This window comes from Anguilla rostrata, chromosome 5, assembly GCF_018555375.3.
Source record: "Anguilla rostrata isolate EN2019 chromosome 5, ASM1855537v3, whole genome shotgun sequence".
NCBI classification, from domain to species: Eukaryota; Metazoa; Chordata; class Actinopteri; order Anguilliformes; family Anguillidae; genus Anguilla; species Anguilla rostrata.
Window position 1 is genome coordinate 42,710,884 of NC_057937.1, and position 25,601 is coordinate 42,736,484.

At 46.9% G+C, this 25,601-nt stretch overlaps 1 protein-coding gene across 2 annotated transcripts in view; it reads left to right on the plus strand.

Moving 5' to 3' along the window:
• The window catches only part of LOC135255313 (PHD finger protein 21A-like), a 79,781-nt gene that overhangs the window by 47,434 nt on the left and 6,746 nt on the right, over positions 1 to 25,601 (plus strand). The window contains exons 7-18 of one of the 2 annotated variants that reach the window (XM_064336316.1): positions 11,585 to 11,773; positions 17,489 to 17,743; positions 18,277 to 18,372; positions 19,677 to 19,979; positions 20,775 to 20,885; positions 21,450 to 21,501; positions 21,741 to 21,820; positions 22,171 to 22,228; positions 23,508 to 23,674; positions 24,384 to 24,539; positions 25,026 to 25,101; positions 25,350 to 25,453. In XM_064336316.1, the coding sequence (XP_064192386.1) occupies positions 11,585 to 11,773; positions 17,489 to 17,743; positions 18,277 to 18,372; positions 19,677 to 19,979; positions 20,775 to 20,885; positions 21,450 to 21,501; positions 21,741 to 21,820; positions 22,171 to 22,228; positions 23,508 to 23,674; positions 24,384 to 24,539; positions 25,026 to 25,101; positions 25,350 to 25,453 (1,647 nt within the window). The remainder of the gene's footprint in view (positions 1 to 11,584; positions 11,774 to 17,488; positions 17,744 to 18,276; positions 18,373 to 19,676; positions 19,980 to 20,774; positions 20,886 to 21,449; positions 21,502 to 21,740; positions 21,821 to 22,170; positions 22,229 to 23,507; positions 23,675 to 24,383; positions 24,540 to 25,025; positions 25,102 to 25,349; positions 25,454 to 25,601) is intronic. The other variant, XM_064336317.1, reaches the window with a different exon arrangement.

The following is a 25,601-nucleotide window of genomic DNA, read 5'->3' on the forward strand; positions in this document are numbered from 1 at the left end:
TTACCCTGTCCGTGGGCACGCTTCTTTCTTTCAAAAACTGAAACGGGTGGCATGGGCGTGGGGTCGCCAGGGGGGCGTCAGGTCGTCTTCGTGAATATTCATAAGCGGGCTCATACGCGCTTATACACATATGTGCTCTTCACGGGTCTTCCTGAAACCAAATGCCTTACTTAAACCGAGCAGGTGTGCGTCCAAAATCCCACCTTTTCATTGGGGTCTGGTTCGGATGTGATTTTGAATACGCACGTCATCCCTTTGAATAAAAGGATGATTGACTTTAACGAAATTGTAAAGTACCCATGTGTTCAGTTCACTCATAGTGGTTTGAGATGGAGTCAGTGTTAATTGTGTACAGTGTAAACTGTATAAAGAGAGCTGCATTATGTGAAGTGCTTTGCAACTTCCTTTTATGGTAATGCTTCTGTGAATGTATGCTCCGCCTTCCCCCCTTCTCTTACTTTCAATTCAGCTCTCTCTCTCTCCATCAATCCATCTCTCCGTACGCATCTTCTTTTTTTAGTCGGGGGCTTATGAACGAGCGCGGAGTGCGTCTCTGACCACCTGTACGGAAAATGAGATTTCTGATACTTTCTCTCAAACCCGCGCGATGAGGCGAAAGCCGTCTGACGGACGGGTTCGCGGGCGGCCGGGCGCGGCCTAACGGAAGAGCGGGCTGAGGCGCTGCAGCGTGACGGACGCAGTCCCGCCGCGCGGCCTAACGGAAGAGCGGGCTTTGTCAATGGCCTGCGTGTCACACGGTGTGATTTACCGCAAACCTGTGAACAGACACAGGATGCACGCCCTCTTTCTCACACACACACACACACACACACAGCTAGCACACGCACCTAACGCTGGCCCATGAGGTAATGCACTCCGATCTCACAACTCGAGATGTCATCGTGCGCTTTCTGTTCATTTAACGTACTTTTTCCCCGTGTAAAATACGTGACCTTATTCTTCCTGAAGGGTCGCTAGAGCACATTCCTCTCTTACTGCGCCTGCATCACAACTGTAGGATGGTGTGCTGCCGGAGTCGGCGGGCCCCGCCCCTGCCTCTCCTCCGCCAGGTGATTGGGCGTACGGGGGAGGCGGGACGCGTGACAAGGAGGCTGGCCCGACCTCCCCTAGGGGCCGATGCCACCGCAAACAAAACCCTCCCACGTGCGCTGGCTGCCACTCTCTTCACGGTCCAGATGTGCCCCCTCTCAATCTGGACCCCCCGCTCCTCTGACAGAGATGAACTCTGTGTCCCACTAATCACTCTGACAGGTCTGTTGGTTCACATCCGTGCTGGGGCACCACTGCGAGCTCAAATTGCTCCATTAAAATTACAGCTGTGCTAATAATTAGGAATATAAGGCTGTAAATCTGAATGAATATATATTGTGTTGCTCATGCACAGACTAGGGTGGTGAAGTCACCGGAATCTTCTGGATTTTTTTTGTAGCCTTTTCACTGTAAAACTCCAGTATTTTAAAAGTCTTGTAAGAAGAAGCCGTGTTTTTATAATTGCCTTCTGGTGGGCTTTGTATCGAGTCTAACGGATAAGAAGGGACATGATCATTTTATGACAAATCAGTGTAGTTTTCATGGGAGGAAAAGGACCTTTTTTTTACCAATCTATTTTGTTTTGAAACCGTTTTGTTGCTATGACAAGGTTATCAGAATATCAATGTTTGAACCAAGATATGCATCTCATTCTGCTATACTCTCACCGTTTTCTCAACTCTGTTGTGATATTCTTCAAGGTGCTTGGTGTTGGTAATCTCAGTCTTACAATTTCTTTCTTAAAAGGGTAGGAAGCCATTCACAAGTCCATGGTCGCCGGTATGGCTTTGCATTATGCTGGTGTTGAAGCTGTTTGACAGTCGGAGAGAATGAGCTGAATGAATACTCTCCAAACTTTTAGTTTCTGGGGACCTGTGACGCCTCTCCCACGCGCTGTGGCTTCGGTGGCCGAGGTCACGCGCAGTTCAGCTGCAGATTAGATTCAGTCGAGTAGAATCACATTTTGAACACGGTCGCACGCTGCGAGGAGAGGAAGCGCGGCTGGCTTTGTGTGCCTGTCCTCGGCTCGTTTTTACCTCACTTCCTCTCGCCGTGCCAGTAACGGCCTTTCTGTTTGTCTGTGAAAACCGAGATCAAAGCTCGCTTACGATCGTCCTTCGGGTCGGTTAGCCGTCAAATAGGACCGGGTCGCGCCGCGACAGCTCATTCAAGCCGAGCCTGCCCATCTGTGTCAATTTACGTTCTGCCAGAAGGTCTGGCTGGAGAGAATCATGCTCCTGGAGCGCAAAACTCATGGATAACACTTATGGGCAGGACCTGCTCCCCTTCAGGTGTATATATACCCTCCCCAGATATCGTGTGTGTATCTTCACCGAGCTTCAGTATGTATCGAGAGGGCGTTGTGTGTCTGTGTGGACCCGTCTGCATGGCAGCGTCTGAACAGGAGAGGTGCTCTACAGACCCGGACTCGGCTCGCTCTTATCATAGGCCGGCAGCGTGGAGCTCAATGGATTGTCCTTGGGTTCGCTGAAAGGTTAATGCACTGAATTAACGAGAATAATAAACTGTCCTCTCATTGTGCTGCCTCCATCAAGTGCCCGGGCACTCCTAGCTGGCAAAGAGATGGCCCACAGGAAGCAGGTTAGTCGCACGCTTCCCAGGTCAAGGCTTTGAGGTTGGTAGGGAAATGGGTAAACAACGGCAGCAGTTTAGATTTGGAGGAGGGCATGCATATGACTCATATGTAAATAATCTACCCCAATTTCCCTTCTCTACAGCTGAAACATTCTGCAAATGATACAAGATGTCTGGAAGTTAAAAAAAAAAAAAATACAAATCTCTTCCAAGAGGAGAATCGTGAATAATCAGAATATTCATGCTCAGGCTTGTTGGACTGATCTGCGAAATGAGTAACATGAAGAGAACAACCCTCAAGCATTAAAATGAGTCCAGGACCTTTAAATAGTACTGAGTAAATGTTGAACCTAACATTACAGGGTTTCGGTAGATTTAAAAGTGAAGTTTTCACTCGTAGAGACACCATGAATCTCTTTTGAATGGTAAATGGAGTTCAGAGGCTTTGTGGTTAGTTCTTCCACTGGTGAGCATGTGGGTGTAGGCTATTTGTTTCAAGAGTAAGAAGGGCCAGTGGTATGGACATGGCAGCTGAGAGGGTTTCCTTGTATGTGTGTGCTCTCTGAGGGGAAGAACTGCACTGCATCATGGGAAGTGTTGGGGGTCAGAAGATCAACGCTGCACTTACAGATGGGATGTATGTCACCAAGCATTTTTGAAGAAGGGGGATACAAGTTACCCTGGGACTAAGAGGCATCACATGGTCTAGGCTAATCTGTTGGCTAACTGGGGTCCATTCTGTACTTAGAACATGTTAATCTTCAGTAATTTCTTGCTGAATGCTGAAAACTGGAAGTAAGAGGAATTCAGTGAGCTGCTCTGTTCTCGGCTCACATCAGTATTGATGTCTGTAGTTTCTGGAGAGTGGGTCAGATTTCGTAAGTAGGTTGTAAGTAGGTTGTAAGTAGGGAGGAGTGGGTGTTTGGGTGGGTGGGTAGAAGGGATGGGGGGGGGAGGAATTGGCATGACTTCAGTGGTTTAATTTCCTACCCGCATTTATGTATTGCAGTCCTATATGTTGTTGAGATGACTCCTGAACCTTTCCAAAGTTATTGCAAACATCGAATTTAATACGACGAGCGTGAAGATGTCCAGAGACGCGGTTGTGTGGCATTTCTGAAGTGTGGAAAAAGGCGGCGAAGTGAAATCTTTGTCGAGTAAAGCGGTATGCTGCCTACTGTGCCCCAGGAGTGTTGTCATTCAGGAGCTATCTGCATAATTCGGGGCGCCAGCTGTCCCAGAACAGATGTGCAATGGGGAAAGCCATTGTGCGGTACCACCGGAGGGAGGTGCTAAACAAGTCAGGGCTGTCTGAAGAGCACTAAAAACACACTCCCGCCTCGCTCAGAACTTGTTCCCTTGTAAAGTCAGAATTCACTCCTGGTTAGTGCTGCAGAGATGGGTGAGGCCCACAAACCAAATGGATTCCGCACACCTTGCCCAGCCCATAGTCCCCAAACACGTGACGACTCACAAAGTGCTACTAAAGACCTGGGACTAAAAATGTTGTTGCTGTTATATTGTTGATGGGAGAGAACTTTCAACAAGGTGGTGATTAATAGTGATCATGCCAAAGTGTGGTGGAACTGACATATTTTTCTCTGATGTTCCCGGATAATGTTCACTGCGCTCAATGGAAACAAAATGGAAACCGTTTTGGAATGCAGAGCAGAATTTGAAAGAAAATGAAAACCGTTTTAACAGGGGTTCGAGACTTTTCTTCCCCTTCTAAAGTGCAAATGTACATCCTTTAATATGGCATAAATGCTATTCCTCTTCCCCTCCCAAACAAGCCCTGCACTGAAGTGCTATGAATCTAACTTTTCAATACATGGATGTTCAAAATTTATATTGCATCACCTCCCTTCTGTCCTCTAAGCACTGAGCAAGTGCAAAGGGATTACGAGCCAATCCTCAGGCTTTGTAAAATGTGGCGAGCAAACAGCTGGGAGCATTTCTGTTCAAGGTTAGCCCTTAGGCAGTATTTCCCCAGGGCTACCTCATCCCTTTCTCCCGAGCTCTGAAGAACGCCCCCCCTCCCCTCGCACACGTGCCTCTCATACAGTCTGAAGAGTTAGACAAGAGTTGGGCCCTACTTTTGTACAGAACGGTAGTTTGGTTTTCAAAATGCGCTAGTGGACTGACTCAAATTTGTTTTGTTTTTTTTATTCCTGATTTGGAAACAATATGGTATATTTTCCAAAGATATGTGTAAAAAAAAAAAAACCTAAGCGTTTTCAATGTGAAGTGTACAAAAACTTTTAAAAGTAGCCTATTTCTGAGCAAATCTGTGTCGGAAAACCAGGGAAATGATTATCCCCACGCCGTCAACAGTTTTCCTGTGGCAAATCTGGCAAATGTAACATTTCCACACAAGCAGCTTTTCTGTGGGGGCGGGGCCGAGCGCGTCTGTCTGCTGTGATTCTGCTTCTTCTTTTTTTTTTTTTCCTTTCCCCGCATCCCACTGTTTGATCCACTCTCTGACCTCATAAGAGGATTAACTGACTGTATAATTTCAGCCCACTCCTTTGTTTTCAGGCAAGGCAGTGATGTTGGCCTAGTGGCTGGGTGAAGCCAAACAGCACTTGCATACCACAGAAATTTCCCAGGCCGGCGTGGAGCCGAGAGCGGCCCAGTTTGAACTGCCGCCTCAGTGTTCCCCGACCCCCGGCGTTGACTGAGCCGGCGAGCCGGGTGTAATTTGGACACGCCGGCCTGTAGCCTTTCGCTTTGGGGACTCAAACCAATTATGTGCTGGATTGAGAGATTTCCTGTGGGTGAAGCATTCACTGTGGTGTATTCTTGTGTAGTAGGGTTTACTGCATGTGGATTTTACATGAAAGGCCTGTGAAAAAAAATGTGTCGCACTGAACTTGCAATCATGCCAAGCAACAAAAAACAGTGTAATCACAAAGATAGGTCACGGTTTTATGAGTGAACTTCCCCCCCCCTCTATCCGTGACTCATTTCAGAAGTCTTGACTTGGGGCAGGTAATGCCAGTATCTGCCTCCGACTGTTAAAACAGCGCCCCCTGTGGGTCAGTCTCATGATGCAATCTTGTTGATAAATGAATAAGATAAGGTGCCCTGGTGCTATGTGCATGGAGGGGCTGCGTGCTGGGGGTGTGAGGACTTCGCCAGTAAAATGGATGCAGGTGGCATTGGGAACAAACAGGTGTCCGTTTCCCTTTCCAAGGAAAGAAAGCGCATTATCGTTTTTTGTAGTTCAGTAATGAAGAATATGGTGCCAAGCTGCAAACTGTGAATCCCCTACTGTGAAGCCTGTATCTGTATATGTGTGATATAAGGTAAGCGCCTGTGTGTGGGTGTGGGTGTGTGTCTATGTGTCTGTTTGTCTCTGTGCCATTTCTGTGTTCTATTTCTGTCCTCCTGTGCATTGTCTGAATTTTTCAGTACTGTATCTGCTACATTACAGACTCGAGCCCACATGCGTTATGCTGTGCTAGCTCTGTGCATGCGACAGTATAAAAAGACGGCTTGTTTCATTTGTAGTCAGGCTGTTGTGAAGTTTTTGAGCTCCTGGTGAAAAACACCTGTCTGCTGTCTCCAACTTTAGAACTGCCAGTCAAAGTATAACTTGTAGTTGCAACACCATGAATGCGTGTATTTTTACCCACAGATTGAATAGGCCTGTGTTCAGAGTAGCCTAATGGATCCTGTGCCTGAATTCTGTTAGCAAAACAGCAGAGGTTCTCAGCAATGACGAGGATGTGAAACTACTGTAGATGTTCTCTGAATGTCTTTTTCCGGGGCACTCAAAATAATCGTAACCACAACCAACCGTGTCCTGAAAATGATATACTGCCTTCAATTAGACCAGTTTTGTTCTATTATATATATACTCTTCATTGGATATTTGTTGGTCATAATTGGGGGGAACTAATTGGGATGGCAGGCATGCCATCCGTCCAGTTATGTTGGGAAGGAAAGTCGAGCAGAGTTGTTTTAAAAGCCAGCTACTGCAGTTGGTCATCTCGCTACAGTAGGCTATTTATTTAATTGTAACCAATTTAGAAAATGACAGTCCCTTGGTCACCTGCTGTGTTCAAAATATCCAGCTGCGGTCTCAATGTCATACGAGTAACGCAGATATATTATCTTTATCAAACTAGTTGAGACCTAATTTGTGGTCACACACCAGTTTCTCAAATCAAACATCAAGTCTGGTGCAGGCCGGTGAGGAGAATTTTTGATTTATTTTGGAAGGCACTGGAGGCCATGCTGAGGGTTCTTTTGGCATTGAAACATGCATTAACGTTTGGTGCATCCACGGCACGTGAATGTCCTGGCTACATTCTAAATGTGTAGCTGTGCAAGCCATGAAATACGATGTTGTTCTATTCATGGTCTTTGTTGCACCTTCTATGGTCATAACCACAGACCGATCGCCATATTTTGTTTACATCAGGGGTGTTGTTTTTTGAATTTTCCTGTCTTGTTGAGAGACATTGCTCACTAGCGTCAGTGCAGTTGGCTACAGTATAGGTGTTTCAACCACCCATTTCCATGTAAGTCAATGGTAACAGTACGGTCAAAATATGAAGCCAGTCATTTTTTCCCCACAGGAAAATGTATTCGCAATAGGTGTTTTTTCTTTGTGTAATGTCTCCCCATGTACCGATTTCTTAATGTGTTATTTGGACAAGATTTTAATATTTTGTGGATGAGTCGGGGACAATTTGCATCACTGCTGAGTCACTGTATCTCACACACTTAGTGGATGACCCCGACTTGGCCGGACTTTATGCCCATATAAGTATATGGCTTAGTGGTAGGCAGCACACAGTGTTAAGGCAAGTGCAACAGTGGCATACTGTGGGATGTAGCTACCTAACTTAGCTTTTGAAGGATAACTCTGAAGTTTTCAAGGATGATAACTCTTAACCTGTTTTTATTTATCTATTATTATTATTATTATTATTTCAATGAAGAAATGAACTGAATAACATATCAATAAATATGTGTTTTATATATAGCATATATAGTATTTTCTTTGTGTCATTAATTTGTGTAGTATATGTAGTGGTGGCCAGAGCACTGGAAATAGGAGGCGTAAAGCATTACCTTTAATTTAAACACTACCCTTAACCTAGCTGTTCCTATATATTTATTTTATTTTATTTTATTTTTTTTTGATTAACAATCAAACAATTAATTTTCTGAATAATCAAGGTGAATATGTAGACTAGAATATAATGATAAAGAAATGACAATGGCAAAGAGATGACTAACGTGAGATTGTTAGTCAATGGTAACAATCTGAATAATGGGCAACAAAAATTCCAACGCTTTCTCGGAATTGTATTCCACGTTCTAATGTTTTCTTCTCATTATGTTACAGAATGTAATTAATTTTAGGATGGCACATAGCCAAAATTATTTATAAATATTTATACATTAGACATTTAAAGAGGAAAACCTAGAAGTGTATCAAACCAACAATGAGCGCAATACAAAATTCAGGATAGAAAACCAATTTATGAAAATCTGTGCTGTTTCATGGGCATTTAAACTGCGGAATCTTCATATGATATATTGCCATTTTATTTTACGTCATAAATGTGAATGCAGGAAATGGCCTACTTCACAAGTTTATGATTCAAAGAACAATAATGCTATCTCAAAATAAATTGGTATTCATTGGTTGTTGAGTGAATCAAGGCTAAGTAAACAGGAAAGCGGGTTGAGAGTGATCATCCGTTAAAAGGTGTGGTAGCTAAAGGCCTGTTTTAGATCCGTACTGGAAACCTAAGAAATTCCAAATAGCTTCCTTTTTGGAAAATTCGCTTTATCATATAACCCTAAAAAACACTTTTCCCCGTGTTTTAGTGACTAGGTAGCGTGAACTGCGTAGGCTACTGAGAATCTGGGATGCGGAGAAGAATCCCAGAAGAAAAATAGGGGTTTCTTTATTTATTCAATTTATTTGACAGGGACAATGTACAATTTCAACATAAATTTCAGCAATAGAAATTCGATGCATTTTAATTTAATTTAGTTTAATTTAATGGGAGTCGAGGAGTCGACTCCAGCGATTCTGAACGATAGAGTCGGAGTCGTACATCACTACCTAGGCTACTGCTAAACTGAACAATCAGACAGCATTCGCAACAATATATCGAGAGTGACGTCAGATATTGTTCTATTCCGGCCATTATTTGGCCCATATTTCTCTGAATAAGTAGTCGTTTATAGATGGGTTTATAGCCTACTGTCTTTATTTAGTAATTTTCTAGTTGTAACTGTGTTTAAATATAAACAATAGTAAACCATTTTAAACCCGACTTTTTAGAATTCTGATGGCTGTGGAAAATGTTGGTTGTGTATGTCATTGTCGTCCTTATAAATCCGGAATAGGCTGTACTTTACATGATGATACTTGTTGAAAGAGTAGTCTTTCGCAACGTTTAACTCCCTTTGCCCGAGATGTTTACGACGCTATAACACAGTCTGTCAATAACAAAAGGATGTGTTCAGTTTATTAAGTGCCTTTTTCTGTGAGCCGATGGGAGGCAGTGGTACGCTTGGATGTCAAAAGGACTCGACTGCTAGTCTCGAACGATTTCCGCTGTCCCCACGCAATTGTGCCACAAGAATGTCTCTATTTACATCATAAGCTACAAAAGCTAAACTTGGTACTGTTTGTCAGCGGTTCGTAGAAATTAAAAAGCGGTATTGCTTTGACTCCTATAATTCATAAATTGTGTCTTAGACCGTCCTTTGTAAATGTAACTGTCAAACGCAAAACGCGCGATTAAGTGCACAGCTTCTAAGAGAAATAATATAAAATCTAGGAGAAAGGTTGGTTGGCTACACCCAGCAGAGAAAAAAAAAAGTAGGTAGATTTATCAAGTAGATCACCGAGTTCCATTCTCTCGCGTTGCGGATGGTTTTAGTTAGCGCTGGCTTCTCTAACTGGGCGCTTTGCACTCTAGAAATGGGTTGTATTTGCCTCCACGTTCAAACCCACAGGGGTAGCGATGCTTATCCCTCACTCTCACACAGCTACTTGTGATTGGTGGATTCTCTTGTGTAGCCAGATGGCCGTGGCCGCTCTGCCCAATACCCCTCCCCACCTCCCTTTTACTATCTACAGAAATATTCCACTGGAGTTTTTGTTCAACAAAATAAGCTAGCTTGCTTGTCTTTTTTCTCCGGATTCTTGCAGTGTGGATTTTATTTTCCGTCGTCTTTGGAAAGGGAGAAAGGGCTCCATCGTCGCTTTTGTGCTTGGTAATTGCTTTTTTCCTTTAAGGCCTCCAACATAGACTATTTACTGGGTGAAATGGAGGCAGGTGCAGTTTTCTCCGTTTTCTCCTCCACTATACTCCCCTCCCCCACGCCAACTCCTGCCCAACTGTGGCTGGGATTCTGCCTCGCCTGCGTTGTTATGCATTTATAGTCTATTAAAGGGAGCTTAAAGTCAAAGATTAGAATCGCGTTCCTGGTTGTTTTACGAGAACAATTGTGCTACAGTGTCAGAAACTTACACCGTACAATTTCACGGTTTTGTTTAATTTCGACGATATTTGCGCTTCTTGAACGGCGGCTACGTGTCTTTGGTTGTGTGTGTGCGCGAGTGTGTGTATGTGTGTGTACGTGCGCGTGTGTGTAATGTCTTGACCTTGCTGGTAGCTGAAGGTGATGGTATACTGTAGCTGACAGCATTTTAAAGATGAAGTGATTCTCTGTCAGGGCTGTTAACTTTTTGTCACATCAGGGATGTTGTTCATTGTGAATATACTACTTTGCAAAATGCCAAGAATCCAATTTAGTCTTCCCTATTTTATCTCCCAAGAATATCTTTCTATGACCCAGTTGTTCCCCACAGTGTTGAGCTTTTCTTCCTGAAAAATATCACAGCTGGACATGTTCACATTTGCAGTTCTCTCTCAGAATACCCTCTCCTCTTTTGATGTCTTCTTAAATCTTTCCATGACCTTACAAAATGATGTAATGTAACATTCTTGGTAAATTATGAAGCTACAATCAGACGTCTTAAACAATATGTGGATTAGAGGACTAGTTTAATGAGAAGAGAAGGCATTGCTTATTTTGCTGTGCTCATAGCAGAGTTTAATAAAGGGGTGGAGTCCTCTTCTAGTATGACTATGAGATGCTAAACCTTTTGGCTTCTGATGGCCAGGGACTTTATTATTTGCACAAGGGGAATCCAGAAAAGCTTATGTTGTTGTTTTCTTTCCCCCCTGCCCAGTTTTTTGTTTTCGCCCCCAAGGTTACCTTGTATTTATTTAAACTGTAATGGCAGTAATACCAAGTAGTAGCGGAATGTGAAGGTGACATTTGTCAGGTTGCTAGGTTACGCTCTGTGTGAGGCCTTTGATGTTTCCTCTGAAGCATAAGTGAGTCTACGCTCCGCCCTACAGGGAAATTCATGCAGTACATTCCTCTCGCATCACTCAAAGTTTTAGAATGCATGTATACATTCATTTAATTTCATTACTTTCTTTTTGTCATCTGTTGATTTGTTAATTGCACCCTCTGTTCCCTCATCTGTCTGCAAATAATAGTAGTTTTTATACTTGGTGTTGCCAAGGACTGTATACAATGAAACCATTTTCTGTTTAAATGTCATTGTTATATGATGCTTGAATTTTCTTTTTTTTTTTCTTCCTTCTTTTTGGAATAACAGACCATTTACTCTTTAAGCAATGCATTCCAATAGTTTTTAGCTTTTGTTCTTTTGTGAGTCTTGGATTTATGTGGTCACCAGTGTTTCCAGTAATCTGGTCTGAGGACGGCATTTCTGATATATGCTGCCTTCTGCAGTGCAGCGCTGTGTTTGTTTCTCTGCGAAGGGTTCTGCATAAAAAGCGAGTGGTGGGTGGAACGAAATGGTGCATGTGTGCAGTGTGCACGGAAGTGTAGTAACGCAGCCTGCGTCTCCCTCTTCCAGAAAAAGGTCGTGGAGCAGCTGAGGAAGGACCTGCTGGTGAAGCAGGAGCCGCCGGAGATCAAGGCGCAGGCGCAGCCGGCGGAGAACAAGCATACCGCGCACACCGCGCAGCCGGACAGCAAGGCACAGGCCCCGCCCTCGGCCCAGGCCCCGCTGTCCCTGCCGCCTCAGAACCTGAGCGCCCACCAGGTGAGACGCGCGGTCGACCCCGTCGCTTCCCGTTCGTTTTTAACCGCGTCCCGTGGGCTTCGCCGCAGCGCCCTCCCAAGTTTCGCCTCGCTTTACCTCGTTTCCCAGCGTCCCGTCTTCTTTTGGCCTTAGTTCTTCTCTCTTCCTGTCTGTATTCTGGATCGCGTCCCAGGGTTCTGTGTTCTTTGGTTGCGTACGAGTTCTGTATTTTCTCCACGCGGTTCTGTTCTTCATTTGTGTCTGAACCGTGCGTCTTCTCCTCGCGGTTTGTTTTCCTTGGTTCTTGCCTTACATGTCTTCCACGCCAGTGGGCTATTTTCACAGGTTTAATAAACGAAGCGGCCGCGTTTCGCCGCAGCCAACGGTGTCTTCTCCACCTCCCCCGCTGTTGCCACGCGACTTTTTCCATTCTTGCGTGAAGGCCCGGCTCGGTGTTATTTCCATCTTTTCACTTGCCAGTTTCTTACCCTGCCGGGGTATGAATTTGGTCAGCCACAATTTAAAAGCTCAATTTTGTGCCATTTGTTCACAAACAAAACTTTTAGGAGCTGAAGCTAAGCCGTTGTTGCTACACAGTATGTCACCTTGCCAAAGTTCCTCAAGAGATTTAAAGTCTGTTTGGTATTTTCCTCCCTTAATAAGGCATTGGTGTAGCACTGCAGTTGCAAAGCTTAGAAACAGTTACTTCAGTCAGTGTGATCACCAGAGTAACCTCATCCATACAACACAAGAGCACCTTGTTAAAGTTCTCACTACCTAGCTTGTTCAGGTAAATGTAATCTAATTGTTTAGTTTGACAGTGGTAATATGTCATTTTAATATGTCATTTAAGGTCCCTGAGCATGGAACAGTCCCTACCCAAAGTAGTACTGGTGTCACCCTAAATTGGGTGTAATTTCAGGTTGACCCTTTTGTGAACTTAATCCTGAATACTTTTACTGTTTGGCAGGTACTCCAATGTGGAGTACCTTACAATGCCATTATGACACAATAAGTAATGTACAGGTAGATAGCAATTTATTGCCCTGTCATTTGTTGGTTAGTGCTACAAAATGTATGTTACTCTGCTGGTATTCAAGCAAGCTTTGTCCCGATAGCTTTCTAATGAAGGCATTTTTAAAAGTTGTGTTCAGTGGGAGGCATTGAACACAACTAAGCATGTCGTAATCAGTAAAGGTGCTCCAGGCAGAACAGCACCCTTCCTCTCCCAGTGCAGCTGCACTAAACATAGGCTGGCTGGCTGTTAACGCAGCTGCTGCTTGTACAGTGATCTAATTAACCGAATCTACCTGTTCAGGAGCCCGTGATGGACCTTTGCGCTGTTCTGGAAAAATGATTTTAAAACTTGAGCACTTTTCAATGTTGTCCCTTAAAGTACTTGCACCATGTGCCAGGTGGCCTTCCACAGCAGTTCAGTAGCTCTCTCTGCATTGCTCTACTGGACACGCGCTGAAAGAAGTGCATAGGAGATCAAGGGAGTACCTGTGGGCACAGAGGACAGTGATGAATGGTGGAGATCTCCCCCTCGTCTCAAACCGGTTTCCCAGAGTTCAGCGGGCCGTTGAGGAGGCGCGCCGTGAAGCAGACGCAGAGGAGACGGCGGCGTCTCGAGGGGAGCCTCGCTCCTGCACATCAAAGCCGCCGCTTCCTCCATGGCGTCAAGAGAAGACAGGACGCGGAAAGGCGGAAGATCCCGGCGTCCCTCTCGCAGGACACGAATTGGCTTCGTATTTTGGCTCGTCCAGTCGGGCGCAAACTGCTCCCTGATTGGCCACGTGCATTTCGGAGTTCTCAAAAGGCACAATGGAAGCTGTGGAAATTTTCTGAAGTAATGGGATGTTTTTCATTGTTTTTTCCTCCGAAGCTTGAGGGGAGGCTTTGCGAGTCCCAGGCATGTCGCCATGAAGCCCTCGGAGGACAGCGCTTCCACCGCTGAAAGGAGCGGGAGTCGTTTGGACCCAAAGGACGCTGTTGAACGCTGCAATTAAAAGCGTTTGAAAGCACAGGAGGCCCCAGGCTGAGGCTGGTTGAGGCTCCGGGCAGAAGGTGGAGAGCGGAGGGATGGGGGTAGGGCCATCTTTCTGCATCAGTATGTTCCTCTGAGTGCCTCTCTCTGGGCACGGCTGTTGGAACACAAGCCCCTCATCCAGGGAAGCGGTTCAAAAGGCCCCCTTTTTTCTGCGCACGAGGAGACGGCGATGGGCACCGGCTGCTAAGCCGCGCCGAGGACAGATTTTGGAACGGGGCGTGAAATTAGCACGCGGCGCGGAGCCCATGAATGGGCGCGACTGTGTGGAGGCGCAGCTGCATATCGGCGGCGTCTGATGGCCCGCCGGGCTGCGGCTCTCCAGGGGCAGACGGGACCCTGCTTCTCCTCCAGTGCTTCGCCTCCCTGCTTCGCCTCCAGTGCTTCGCCTCCCTGCTTCGCCTCCAGTGCTTCGCCTCCCTGCTTCGCCTCCAGTGCTTCGCCTCCCTGCTTCGCCTCCAGTGCTTCGCCTCCCTGATTCGCCTCCAGTGCTTCGCCTCCCTGCTTCGCTCATCTCCGCCTATGCCCAGCTTCTGCCTCCATGTTCCTCGCCACGCTCTGCATCCCTCCTCCGAACCAGATTTTCATCTCTCCCTCTCTCTACTGCCTGGAGCGCGAACGCGAGATTTAATGAATTTGTCTGCTTATTTAATTTGAATGTTTTTTGTGTTCATTACAAATTGTAAAAATACAAGTTTTTCGATGCAAGGCCGTAGTTAAAACTAGTTTTCATCTGCAGTCCCTTCGGTGGCTAAAGCAATAAAAAGTGAACCCAGTCGCAGCACCGTAGAGAGACCAATAAAATAAACACAATACAATTGCCATATCATAGGCTGAGCCAGAGCATCAGTACATACTGTGGATTTCCATAAAGATATTAAATTATGGATGGTCATAATTCAGAGGATGTGCAAAAGCCTTTTTCCAGACTTGGAGTCGTGGTTGAGTATGGGTTTTATAAACCTGGCCGCATTGTGACCGCTGCCGCAGTTTCAGTTTAGCACTGTAGACATGAGTGTCAGAATCCTCCTTATTCATTTTATTTCAATGCTTTTAGTACACTTGGGGGTTGTAATTTGCAAGAAGGTCGGTGACCATTTCCATCTTCAAAGGGTACACCACTAAATAAGATTTGGTTAATATTTTACAAGCCGCTTTGTTCCCCCAATTTTTATTTATTTTCCAATTTGAAATGCCAGGGAATTCTAAGGCTATCTGACAGTCTGCAGTGTTCTCCTCTTGAGTAAGGAAGCCACAGACTAGAGCGTACTTTCTCCAGAATGTTCTGCCAGGCGCTGCCTCTGCCCTCCATCATCTGAGCCGCGCAGCTACTGCGTCAGCGCAGCACTCTGCCTGCGCAGTTCCTGCGGACTGGCTGCAACCTCTCCGCCCACCAGAGGAATCCTTACCGCGCGACGCGGCGGAGAACCCGCCGCCGGCTCTCCCTCGGCAAAGCCGCGGCCAAAATCTGCAGTCGTCCCACCGGATTCCCGGCAGCAGATGGCGGCGTCAGGATATCGCTGCTCCAGAAGCCCGCGCTTTCCCTGGATACGCCACCAGAGATCCCCTAGATTAGTTCGATTTGAGCAAAGGTGACCCAAGGTTTAGTTTTTCACGGTGGGGGGGGGGAAACAAAAGATTTACTGTCGACGGCTACCGACAGCAGGCCCAGTCCTCCCCTTCGTAGGTGCGTCGTAGCGTCGCAGGCCTGAGATTTATGGCCTGCTCTTAGCGGAGATGAAACGCTGCGCTGGCTGCCTCCCGGAGCACTCAGACGCAGGAAGTGCTTGCGCAGGGGAAACGTCGGGGGGCTGCTTCCCGAACCGACAGAGCCAGCAGAACGGCTGATGAAGTGCTGTCCCTCTGACCCACTTGCTGGGTGTGGGTCAGTGGTCCAGGAGCCCGGGGGGGAGAGGGGAGGGAGGGGGCGAAGGAGGGGAAGGAGGAGTCCGTTTTCTTTCAGGCCTGGCCCTGGCGTAAATCCTCAGGCCAGATTGAGCCTAACGCCCCAGACAGGTGCAGACTCTGCAGGGGCACACGGCACACGTGCCCCAAAATGTGACCATCCCACACCCCCACCCCCACCCCCACCCCTGCCACACCTATCCACTCTGCCTCAGAGCCAACTGTATCTCATTTGGCCAAAAATCCTGTTCCTGCTCTTTTACTGGTGTGGTCTTAAAAAAAAAAAAACCCCAAAAAAACTTACTTTAACGGAGCTTATCCTCGCCCCCTTTATGCAGCTAATTAGAGATGGAAAAGTTCCCGCCACAGCCCTTGATGAATGGATGGAGCATGGTCAGTTTATTCCCCCTGCATATGATGACTTGAAATGGCTTCCTGGATTGGACATCTGTACATATCTCAACTCAATGTGCAGGCAAATGAAGGGCTGAAACTGTAGCCGAAGACAACACCTTTTTATAATCGGGAATACAGCTATAAAAGAACCACTTAAAGTGTACTTAAACTGCAGTTTAGTAAATGTATGTGCTGCTCCTCACCTTAATTTAAGCAAAACTCTTCGCCAAAGAGCCCTTCGTTTTTTTTATTAAGCGATAAAGCAAGCTAATTTGAAATGTTACTGTGGTTCTGTAACTGGACCTACAACAATCAAAGTCTTAAAAACCTCTTCACCATGTCACCATTCTCAGCACTGTGTACTGAGCAACCTCACAGTATGTTGGAAACTGAGGGCAGAGAACGGGCAGTGTTGAAGGAGTCACTGTCCGTTTCCACAGAACATTCGCTGAATAATGTCCTTCCATAATGAATGTGGGACCGTTGTTCCACAGCATGATTTGAGGGCTAGTATTCAGTTTAAAACAGTCACAACATAAAGGTATTCCGAAGGGAGTAGTAACATGTAATTGGCTAAGAGGGAAAATATACAGCGCCCATCTGAAATTGTCTATTCCCCTTAATAAAGATGAGCAAAAAAGCCTGTATAAAATAAGCAATGCAGATAATGAGATATATTTTATGCTCAAGTATATGTATATGTATATGTATATATGTGTTTTTTTTTTTTTTTCCCAGAAAAGGTGTCAATTATTCACACCCTTGTTTTCAGTACTTTGTGCACCCTCCCCTTCCAAGGATAATACTACTAAGTCATCTTTTATAGTGTTTAATGAGATTGGTGAGCTTGGTGTGAATAATTTCAGAGGCCACTAATGCTGAGACATCAGAACCATTAAATCTGGACGCGTGAAAGCTCTCTTCCCCCGAGACAGCTTTTACATTTTTTATTTTGATGCCCGCTGAAGGTACGGAAGAACTTGGAAAAAGCCTTCGCTTTGCGGTTTAGTTTCTTTAAGCCACGGTTTCAGCATATTTCCGGCACCAGAAACGACTCGAGACGAGAGCCAAAGGAAATATGGGGAGGCCTCTGCGGACACGCCAGGGAGGATGAGAGCATGGACAGGGAGGTGGAAAAGTTCAGCGGATAATCACATTACCCGCGCGCTTTGGGCCTTCTCACAGGCCGGTTCTTATCATTCTTACATGGAAGTACAGACTGTTAAAAATAGTAAAAAGAGCAAGTCATTACTAGCTCAGCTGGGCTAAGATCTGAAACATTAGAGACAGCGGTCTAGACTAGCAGGCAGGGGTCTTTAGAGCCGGTGAGCACTTGCGTGACCGCTGTGCCTGTCCTAATCTTGGCTTCCCCGTGTGTCTCTGCACAGAGGACCGTGACGGTCACCCCGGTCATCACCACTAAGACTCTACCTCTGGTGCTGAAAGCCGCCACCCCGACCATGCCCGCTTCCGTGGTGGCGCAGAGGCCCACCGTCGCCATGGTGACGGCCATCACCAACACGCCCAAGCCCAGCGTCGTCAACTCCGACTCGCAGACGGCGCCAATCAACCTCCAGACGTCCGGCAAGCTGACCAATCAGGGAGCCGAGTCCATGCGGATCGTCTCCAAGAACGCCGTTGTCGTAAGTTTCCCTCCCGCGCCCCCCTGCCTTCGCGCCGTCTGTCTGCGGAACAACCCGGAACACTTTCGAAAGGTCACCCGAGGGAAATCCACGACCTGAAGAAAACTCGCTTTACATCTGTCTAATGATTTGAGTGTAACGCTGCCAGAATACACCCTGAGGCAGTTCCAGGAGAGATGTTTGTCTTCTTTGCATGAACTGCCTGCCATACAGGGTGAAAAACATTTTTTAGCAGGCTAAAATTAGTCCTGCTAAAAAAGAATATGGCGAAAAGGAAAACGTTTTTAATTGAGCACTGGTGAGTTAGTGGACGGAGTACTGCAAGACTGGAGGGCACTTGAATTATTCCAGTACTGGTGTAACTGAATAGCTAAAATCATGTTAGCCTGAGATGTGAAATGATGTAGTGCGTTTAGTGTGCACGTGCCGGGCGATACAAACGGTGCCTGCGTGTTTGTGTGTGTGTGTAATGCCCCCAGTGGAGGTGTTTGGTTGGACTCTGGGCTGTCTGTAATCAGGTGGTTTTGTCACAGGTGCAGGCCACCGCCACCTCCGCTGCCCAGCCAATCAAAGTCCCGCAGTTTATCCCTCCCCCCAGATTGACGCCTCGGCCCAACCTCCTGCCGCAGGTGAGTGCCCGTGGACCCGCCCACACCCGGTGGGCAGTGAAGCGGGAGCTTGCTCCAGGGTGGGGTCCCACTGTGGGAATACAATTCTCCTTGACCCAGTTAATTCATACACTGCTGTGCAGGGTAACATTATACTGTTCAGGTAGGCTTTGTTGTTAACAGTTTTGTTTGGAAAAACATGGTGGCTAATTTAAGAGACACTAATTTTAGAGATGTCTCTATTCAGTGTGTTCATCGGTAGAGAGGGTCTGTGCATTCTAGGACTCAGTGTTCATAGTTGATAGAGTCAAAACAAAAGAAATGTTGAATTTTAATGTAGCATTAAATTACATCCAGTATCTCCATATTATTATTGGGGAAGACCATGGTATATAATGGAGCAGTGTCCTGTAGGCACGCTAAATCTTTTACAGAATCATCAAGTGATTCTGTGGTTATTTCTCCACGCTTCCTTCCAAAGAAATGCACATACATTTTCCAGAATTATTGTGTTGTCAGGCATTCATGAAGCAAGGATTATGTTGTGGCTGCATGTGAATTTCATTTGATTTATGTCACTAGGCATTCTGAGACCCAAATTATTGCTCACATTTTATGCTAAACTTGCAGCATATAGTGTCCTTGTCCAATGCATGCAGTAGTAGAGGAATAGAGTTAGTAAGGAAGAATTTTATACTCTTGTGTATGCGTGTGTGTGTGTGTGTGTGTGTGTGTGTGTGCGTGCGTGCGTGCGCATGTGATGTTATACTGGATTATTGATAGGTTTAAACTTTAAACATTTAATTTCAAGGTTTTACTCCAAGGCATTTTCCACAAGAGCAGTTTCTGCAGAGAAGATTAAAGGAGAAGCCACAAATATTATTATAGACTAACCAGATGGTCAGTTGCATATGCTTAACATTGGGGTTAAATCATTCCAGTTTGGTGCTTTTAAAACATTGTGAAGGGACATGACAAAATTACTCTGCATTTGCCATGGACATTTGCCAGCAGCGGCAACTGTCGTTACCAACCGGAACCTGCTGTAGTTACGAAACAACTGCACAGAAGCAGTGTAGGAGCTGGCCATTTGGTCTGTTAGAAAATCTGCATAAGAGCAAAGCTGAGAGGTGTTAAGTAATTCAGGACCAAAGCAAGATTTTAGATTTAGATGTAGATGCACTGGCAGCACAGACTGGCATTAACTGGGTCTGCAGCGTCGGTCAGTTATGCTACGGTCTGTGAGACGCGGCCAGAAAGCCACCCGATGAGCCCTGGGGTCGACCCGTGCGCTCCTCCTCACCCGCGACCTCTCCCTCCGCCAGGTCCGGCCCAAGCCCATCACGCCCAACAACGTGCCCATCGCCCCCGCGCCCCCGCCCATGATGGCGGCCCCCCAGCTGCTCCAGCGGCCCGTGATGCTGACCACCAAGCTGACGGCCACCTCGCTGCCCTCCGCCACCGGCCCGATCCACCAGGTGCGCATCATGAACGGCCAGCCCTGCTCCACCGTCGCCAAGACCCTGCCCGCGGGCCAGCTGACGGGCATCGTCATCACCACCCCCGCCACCACCCGCCTGGCCAGCCCCCAGACCCTGCAGATCAGCAGCCTCAGCCCTGACACCAAGGTAAGTACAGCGGGGAAGGGCCCGGACAGTAGCACTAGGCCTCAGGCAAGGACAGTGCACAGGGAACCTCCACTAAAAGGTTAGCCTTGAAAATTAGCATAATTTGAATCCATTTGACTGCATTCACTGTACTGTACCAGCATCACACTGATCGCCCTATTCAAATGAGTTGGAAATTAGCAGTAAGCCTATCTCTGGCACCCAGTTATTTCTATAGCAGGTATTGGGGTGCATAATAAGTAAGCTCTGGTTTAGAGGCCAAGCTGGGTATCGACTAAGAAGCATTTCCAGATGCACCTAATTTTGTTTATGTGAATGTTTTTCTTCTTCTGTCGGCATGAGTGATGCATATTCTCCAAGGAGCCTTTCAAGGGTGAAGATTTCATTAAAAGATTATCGGTGGTCAGAAGTTGGTGCTCTTGTGTTTAAATTTCTGCAAAGATGTACATTTATCAGAAGTTTGGGGTAGTCTTCCATTTTCCCTTTCTGAGCAAAGCTTGCTTGTGAAGTCTATAATTCTTTTCTCCGCGGACAACGTGCTCCTTTGAGTTTTCTTTTCATATATTGAATTAGAGTGCTTCGCCAGCATATAAATCATTAAATGCATTTCCTACCACCTCTCAGTAATAGCACTGTTTTAAAAATCTCTGCAAATATTTAAAAAACGCTTTGCGGGGAAACATTCTTTTTATGCCGGACATTAAATAGATTGTAAGTAAATATGTGCAGATTTGCATTTGGAACGCCTTGTTAGCTGGTCGCTGAGCAGGCGAGGTGCTGCCGTTTCCCTTCCAGACTGTTAAAGCGCAGGGAGGGACAGATCGAAAGGCATCGGCGACCACCCCGTCCTCCCCCAACACTCCGCCTCCCCCGCCACCCAAGCCCAAACACGAGGAGAGCCCCCAGGTAGGGCTGTGCAGTACCCCACCCCCTTAAATAGACCACCGGCTGCAAAAACTCAAATGTCATTCTGTTACCTGCAGAAAAATGATAACAAAATCTGTAGCGATGTAATCGGTATGTTAAAAATATGATTACCAAATTAAATTTTATGTTCCTGCGTTACATTGTGAGTAGTTGGCATGCAACTACAGATAAACACAATTATTTGCTAATTTTTTAAATGTTCGTCTTCGAAATATTGTTTATGTTCATAGTTTATAGGAACTCCACTCACTGGAAAGCATTCATTTATAGATGTGCGTTTTATTTTGCTTGCATGAGAGTGTTCGTTACCCTGGCTCAAGGCTAGGCTTGTGCAGATATGGTTGAGCAGTTATGTGAATATTAAATATTTCTGGCGTAGTGGGTGAAGAGAGCACAGTTAACAGGTGGTACCCCTGTTGTGGATCTTGCTTCAAATAATACACCTAAGTCAGGGCTGGTCAATCATATGTTCATATGGATGTTCATCCATTCAATCAAGTAGTGACTCTGATGACTGAACCATCCTTGTAATCTCTTCCTCAGAAACTTGCCTTCATGGTGTCTCTAGGGCTTGTGACACACGACCACTTGGAAGGTAACAGAATTTTAAGTGAATCCCAGTCTAAGTGAATCCCAGTCTAAGTGAATCCTAGTCTAAGTGAATCCCAGTCTAAATGAATCCCAGTCTAAATGAATCCCAGTCTAAATGAATCCCAGTCTAAGTGAATCCTAGTCTAAGTGAATCCCAGTCTAAATGAATCCCAGTCTGTTGTATTCGGCGGCGTTTTGAAACACGTTTTCTGACCTCGCCCATTTTCCTTCACGGCGGAGCAGAGATCCAGAGCCGGAGACAGGAACGCAAGCGGAGGACGACGGCGAACCCAGTTTACAGCGGGGCGGTGTTCGAACCCGAGGTACAGTCTCCCGTGGGGTCCGTGCTCGAGAATGGACGGAAAAGTGTCTTGCATCCTCCCTGTCTCCCATGAATGTTGAATGAATCCCATCAGTCTAGCGTAAATGAAACTGGCCTTCAAATTAACCTCAGTTGAATCATGGTTGAAAACCATTGCACTTTATGTAGAGTATGGTCAGGTATTGAACATCAGGCTTATGGGTTTGTTGAATCCTGGTGACAAAACATTATTGGCGAACATGACCGTTCACCTGCAGCTAAACTGTGAGCTGCAGGCGAACGTGACTGAACCTTAGGCTATTGCAGACGAGCATGTCTGCCCGCTCTAACGCAGTCTCCCCTTTTGCGCAGCGCAAGAAGAGCGCGGTCACCTACCTGAACACCCTGCACCAAGGCACCAGGAAGAGAGGTCAGTGCAAAACCACGCCCGCCGCGGCTCGCCGTATCCCAGCGCCACCGCACCGCGTCGGCATCGCAAGAGCTCTGGCGCGCGCGCGAAACGCAATCGCTTCTCAGAGGCGGCGCATTGACGAAAGGGGCCGTCCTTCAGATAGCTCCGGACTGCTTGCAGCACTGAATCATAAAAAACCGAATCACACTTACGTGGGGATTACTTCCTCTCGGCCGGTGTACAGGCAACCATATAGAGCAATGGCGCCATGTATTATGTTGAATTAAATCGTCGCAAAGTTGTTAATAGTTTGTTTACATCATATTTAGTGCCGCATGATCGGGGTGTAATTGGGTGCCGGTGCACTAGGCATTACCGTTTTATTCGCCGCACGCGATCGGCGGTATGGGCGGGCGGCCGCTGGCCGAGCCGGTGGCGATGGGCACAGTAATCGTATCCCTGTTTTTTGCCTGCAGCTTCTCGTGTTCGGTGCCACGGTATTAGATAAGAGGCTAACTCTCTCGCCTCTCTCGCTTCTTCGGGTTCCACTGACCAGCTCTTCCCGGCTCTCTGCTCGCATCGCGTCCTTTCCCCCCCTCCGCCACCTCGCGCCAGGACGCAACGGGCGTGTCCTTCCGCGAGAGACGGCCTTCACCTCCCCAGTGCATGTCGCTGTGCAGTCACAGTCTGAGAGCAGCCACAGGCAGGCAGTTACAGAAGTCTCTCTCGTGTCCGCGTGACTGAAAGACTAAAAATAATTACCTTTGGTGGAACGGAACTTTTTTCCTCAGATAATTCAGAAATTTTCATTTGCATTTTTTGCACAATTTTATGAATCACATAGTATAGTTTTTTCCCTCAAAAAAGAATCACGTTGATTGGAAAATGAGGAAACATTTACTTGTTGGTGTGACTATTTTAAGGATTTATTTATTTAAAACGTTTCACATTTCACAAATGCAGGTAAGATTGAGGGACAGCTATAGCGTTCCTTGCCCTGTCCTGTGATTGGCTGTCGGCTTTGCTCAGTAGCTCCTCCCATTTGCAGTGCATGCAGCAGCTTTCTCTCCGCCCCTTTGCACTAACTCTGCCGTCTGTGCCTCTCCGCCTGCTCTTTTCCCCCTCCACGCTAGCCAATGAGGATCCCTTGTCAAAGGTATGTCAGACAAATGTTTGTGTTTTTTTTTCCCCCCTCCCTTGTTTCCATCTTTTCTTTTCTTTTTCTTTTTCTTTCTTTTTTGTTTTTTTTGTTTTTTTGTTTTTCGTTTTTGTTTCTCGTCTGTCTCATTTCGCTCAGGTCGCCCTCCCAAATACAGCAGCGTTCCGGAGCTGGGCTGCCACACCCCGACCTCCCCCTCCAGCAGTCATCCCGCCTCCCCGGCCCCCGACAAGCTGGAGACGGGGGGCTTTCACTTCCCTGCCCACCCCCACACCCTCCCTCTGCCCAGCCCCAGCTCCGGGGATGTAAGTAGCTGCTGGAGTTGCACAGTAGACCAACCGGGAGTAGCGGAAGCCCTGCTCCAGTCCCGCCCACTACCCCCCCCCCCCCCACCCCAACCCCCACCCCCCAATCGGACCGCCCCCTCTTTTTCTGGGAGAGGCTCTCGTTATCACAGAGCCTCCACGTACACAGTTCCCTCCCAAAAGTAAGGGCCGAACTACACACCTTTATTGATTTTTTTTTTACCCCCCCCCAGTCTTAATGTACCATTACATCCATTGTCCATTATTTTTCATTATTTTTGTTTCAATGGAGTCTGCAGCCTTACAAAGTGAACAGTCTTTCCCCTCAGGGCCCTTAACTGAAGATATTTGTGTCATCGTCCCTGTGTGATTGAAGCAGGCTCTTGTGCTGGAGGTAGACTCACAAGGTTTTATTTCTGCCCTTTCTGATCTGCCCGTGTTCGCAGAACAGCTGGCTGTTGGACAGCAGCGCTCTGTAAAGTCGGTTATAAGACGGTAATAAACCCGGTCTTTAACGGTTGCGTTCAAAGCGAGCGCCACACAGGCCCAACCGCCGTAGAACAAACAGACGAGCCCCTAAACAAAGTTTTTTTTTTTTATTAAAAAAACCCTGGCACCTGCCCTCCCAATTCCCAGCCACGCCTCTCTACCTCTGATTGGTCTGGGCTAGAGCGGCAGTAACACTGATTGGTGCAATTCCTCCTGACAGGGAGACATCCATGAGGATTTCTGCACTGTGTGCAGGCGCAGTGGCCAGTTGCTCATGTGTGACACGTGCTCGCGTGTCTACCACCTGGACTGCCTGGAACCACCACTGAAAAGCATTCCAAAGGGCATGTGGATCTGCCCCAAATGTCAAGACCAGGTAAATACAGCACCTGCTGAGGTGACCTTGCTTGCCCCTGTTACCCCCTCTTCCCGAGCCCCGCCCAGCAGTCCAGTGTCCCACGCAGGCCTATTCATTTTTGGGGTGGAGGCCACCTACCGATACCCGTTGTGGATGTGACGAAGCTGACCCTATAATCCCCTGCGTCTTTGAAGGTGATAAGAGACTGTTCCGTGCTTTGTAAGTTCCAACATGGTTTTCCAAAATCTGTTCTTTTTTTTTTCTTTGGCTCGTTTGTTTTTCAGTTTCGAGGGTTCATTTGTTCTGTAAGTGAAAGATGGCATTTCATTCATTTGTGTTCATCCTCACCCTGGCAATGGGTGAATGTTGGGATGAACACGAGGGGGGTCAGTCCCCTTGTCCATTCTGTGGTTTTTGGGGGAGAATATGGAACGGGTTCGCTTTCCTTTCATCTTGAAACCAAACTGTCACCACGATGATGTTGCTTCCTTCTTTACGTTCTAGATTTTGAAGAAAGAAGAAGCCATTCCTTGGCCGGGAACCCTGGCAATAGTCCATTCCTACATCGCGTATAAAGCAGGTAGAAAACCCCAAGCAGAAGCCGTCGCTCTCGGCTAATCTTTCTAGGTGTTCTAATTCAGGCGTGCTGATCACCCAGGAGTCATTTTTCAACCAAGAGAAGGAGCTTGTGTTACCAGCATGAAGCGGACGTTGTTCATGTCCCCTTCTTCCTGTGAAACCAGATGCAGTACTTGTGCGATTTCACCCCCTCTCTCTCTCTCTCTCTCTCTTTGTCTGTCTTTCTCACTCGCCCTCCGTCCCGGGCAGCTAAAGAGGAGGAGAAGCAGAAGCTGGTGAAGTGGAGCTCGGAGCTGAAGCAGGAGCGTGAGCAGCTGGAGCAGAGGGTCAAACAGCTCAGTAATTCCATAACGGTGAGCGTCTGCCCGCGTGCGCCTGGGGTCACGCAGCCTCTCTCTCTCTCTGCGGTCAGCTCTAACGTGTTATTGGGTACCTGCCGCTGAGATGGACGCCCTTAGAGTGTTTGCGACCAGGGCTGACACACTGCTGGGTTGCCTTAAG